The sequence below is a fragment of the Phaethon lepturus genome, unplaced genomic scaffold, assembly GCF_000687285.1.
Source record: "Phaethon lepturus isolate BGI_N335 unplaced genomic scaffold, ASM68728v1 scaffold41257, whole genome shotgun sequence".
In the NCBI taxonomy this organism is placed as follows: domain Eukaryota; kingdom Metazoa; phylum Chordata; class Aves; order Phaethontiformes; family Phaethontidae; genus Phaethon; species Phaethon lepturus.
The window spans coordinates 47,791-51,337 of NW_010554792.1; the positions used below are offsets into that span (position 1 = coordinate 47,791).

The 3,547-nt window shown below is 38.5% G+C and overlaps 1 protein-coding gene across 1 annotated transcript; it reads right to left on the minus strand.

Annotated features, from left to right (window-relative positions):
* Positions 1-946: 946 nt before the first annotated feature.
* On the minus strand, positions 947-2,683 carry PDCD5 (programmed cell death 5; the record flags this gene model as incomplete). Its single annotated transcript, XM_010291962.1, has 5 exons — positions 947-994; positions 1,359-1,430; positions 1,672-1,763; positions 2,222-2,283; positions 2,643-2,683. Coding segments are annotated over 5 exons (315 nt in total), but the record flags the coding sequence as incomplete, so codon positions are not given.
* Positions 2,684-3,547: the final 864 nt, after the last annotated feature.

A 3,547-nucleotide genomic window follows, 5' to 3' on the forward strand; every position in this document is an offset into this window, starting at 1 on the left:
ACACCCACTAGTGCTCACTTTAAACGATTTTATTCTGTTCCAAAAAAACACTGCAGTTGGGATCATACATGTTCCTGTTAAATTATGTCAGAAAGGGTTTTGTGGTGGTAGAGTGTTTATTGGCACATTACAGTATTTATCCTACATATTTCCATAACCATATTTTTGAATTAACGTATAGCACAAGTCAGTTTTACTTTATGCATGCAGGAGTTGCAGAAAGTTTAGGAAAAAGGTCCTTTTTTTTTCCCCAAGGTAAGAAACACTCCAGCCATTTAATAAAAATGGAGGTAGTTTTAAGAATATACGATATCAAGTGTCTAAACAGTGCTGTATTACACAGTTAACTTGCTTTTTTTGAGATAGCTTGATTATTTCACAGGGGAACAGTTCAGCTGTATGTTGGTTACAATTTCTTTACACAGACTGCCTGATATGAAGTCCTCTGATCCAAACACTACTTTGGTACCTTCAAATTTCCAGTAAGTACTCAAGAGCCAGTGAGTCTGGATAGACCTCCTTGAGGGGCTCAGGAAATCTCATTTCTAACACTCCTGTCATTTACAGCCTGGAGGTTAAGTCTTTAAACTCCTAGAGGGAGTGGCTGTTCCCAGCTTTACACTTAGCTCATCCTCATGTTATGGTATCTCCAATAGCAGCAAGTTAAGTGTGCAGTTGCTGAAAGCATAGCTTACACACAGAGTAAGGGGCAACAAAATGTTCATGCTAACAAAGCAGTGGGGAACGCCACGCTGTTCAGGCCTCTTATACTACAAAAATTTAAGTTACAAAATCCCCTTCGCAGATTTATTTTACAAGAGAAGTTCATTTGGTGGCCTTTTCATAAAAAAAAAAAAGCGTAAACATTTTCAGATCTTACATTCTGCCTGATAACAGTATCTTGCCTTCTCCAGGCCTTTGTTTGGCAGACAGTCTTACAGTAGTATTAGTAATCATCCTCTTCATCAGAATCCAATACTTTCCTTCTGTTGAACTAAAATTGAAATATATGAGGTGAAAATAGAAGGGTCACAGTAAATCCAACAGAGCAAGCCTTTCAAACTCGACGCATGTGACAATGAATACATTACATGCGAGCAGAACATTCAATCCACTCTCCCAAGTCTCCTCCTTGGGGACACAGGGTAGCCTGTCTCACAACAGAACACTGATACCCAAGTGCTATTATCTGCAAATTATGCTACTGATAAGGACTGCTATGATTTAATCCCTGTACTTAGCAGTGTAGGTAAGAGAGGTGGTAAACACGAAGTTCTACCCTGAACTGAAATGGTCCAATACATCCAATTTTTCTACTACATTTTGTAACAAAATTACATTTAGGAAATGACGCTTACCTTTACTGTTGTTTTCTTTTCTGTTTGCTGACTCACTTTTTCAAGTATTTCTATCAAACCTTGTTCCGATACCTAGGAAAGCAAAAGAAACGCCATATAAACACATTCTGAGAGATGCTTAGTATCAAACAACTGAATCACACTTTCCCTTCTTATAAAGGGTGTTTGATGGAATTATATAATAGAATTTAGAAATTCTCAGTTGCCTTTTTCAGTTATTTAATTTACAGATATTAAAAACATCCATTTTTTTAAGAGTGAATTAGGTTTGAAAATGAATATATACAAGAAAGAAGTAGAAAACATAACTCACCTTTCCAGCTAGCTGTCCAAATCTTGCCATCTGTATAAGGTAATTCTCTACTGCTTTTGCTTTGTCTGGTTTCACAAGAGCTAAATTGCTTACTGCAACAAAAACAGGCTCTGTTCATTTTGTTTTAAAACATACTCAAATATCTTCACTAGTAACTAAAAAGTGACAAATGTCCCTGTGAAAGTCTTCTTCATGCCAGGGTCATGAAATAAATTGAAAAAGAAATTTTCATGTATATAAAATAAAGGTACAAGATAGTTGTATTTGTTTTTAATACTTGCTCCTAATTAGATTGACTAATTTTGACTCTCACTATAATTCCTACTATTAATTAAAAAGAAAAATTGATTAACATAATTCAGATGTCAGTTAACCCCTCCCCTCCAATCACTGATATTACCAACTGAAAAGCTGTAACAGTTTTATTTTCCCATTGACAGCAACATTTTTCTAGTCTGGCCTCTATACAACCATGTACGTGCTTGACTTGAGCAGCACTGGAGTACACTAGATGAGGCTTTTTTAATTAGAAAATGACTTGGGTACTTACATCTTGCACGAGCTGCTTGATCAAGAACTTGAGCTAAAATCGTATTTCTTATCTCTGCTTCCCTGTAATGAAAAATTAACCACACATTAAAAGTGGTATTTCAAACACCTAAAATAATATGCACAAAACAGCAAACTACATCTTTCCTCCACATGCCCCGCCCAGCCACTCAGGGTTCAGACTGCCTGACAGCTCTTTTGTAGATCATCCAATATAGTCATGGCGTGGGAGCCACACTCAGATCCATCAGATTGTACCTATCCTTGGATTAAATCTTTGACATTTCAGCTTCTTTGTTGGTGGCTTTTCCAACAACAAAAAAAATTCAGCTGAGTATACCAAAGAAATTAAATACTCAAAAAAAGTAAACGGTTCAAAACAGTTTGATTTAAGAGCAAAAGTCAACAGTTCTCATTTATACCTCTGTTTTGCTTCCTGTTGCGATGGATCACCAGAAGGATCCTAAAGAATGAGATCAGAATAAATATGATAATCCAAAAACATTTCACACAGGACAGTAAATTTAAATATTCCAGCAGCAGAGTCAATGTAAGCTAAACCTGCCTGACCATGGACAAGATTCTGAAAAGAATCTGCTACCCTAGCAAATAAATGTGCCATACTATGCTTTCCTCACAAAGCAGTAATGCAAACAAACTAGTGTGATGACTAGCACTACTGGATCTATCCACAGATTGTTGTAGGTTTGAACATTAAAAGGCCTTCCCAATAGGCCTAAGATAATAAACAGAAAACAGACAAAAGCATTTCAAACCCACTAAAGTAAGCTAAAGACAAATGAAATGCAATGTAACACTTTGTATTTATCGATTCAGAGGAAAACATGATCCTAGCATGGTATTTTGGGACTAAAATGGGCAGCTGAGATGACTGTTCAGAAGCAAGAATAAAAAAAGAGGGGAAAAATGAACTTTATGTTGAATCTGCACCTCAAATTTTATAGGTAACATTTCAAAGTGTGAAAGCAGAACAGGGAACCATACAGAGATGAAATGGGGCTGATCAAAGGTATGGAAGATCCCTTCTCAGGAACAGTGGAGCAGACTGATACACTTCAGCTCTGAACACAGAGATGACTGAGAAGACTGATGACGGTAACCCATGAAATGGTGGGTGGCACGGGAAAAGGTCAGGGGAGGGAAAGGTTATGTGCTGAACCTTCCAAGGCAGCAGCCAGGGCACCCAAGGCAGGTAGCAGGAGGCAGGCCCACAGCGCCTGGGCGATGCCTCCTTATGCAACAGCAGAGGAGATGGCCGTGGGGGCCCGGCGGGCCCTCGGCCCCCCGCCGGGCGCCAGTCGCCGAG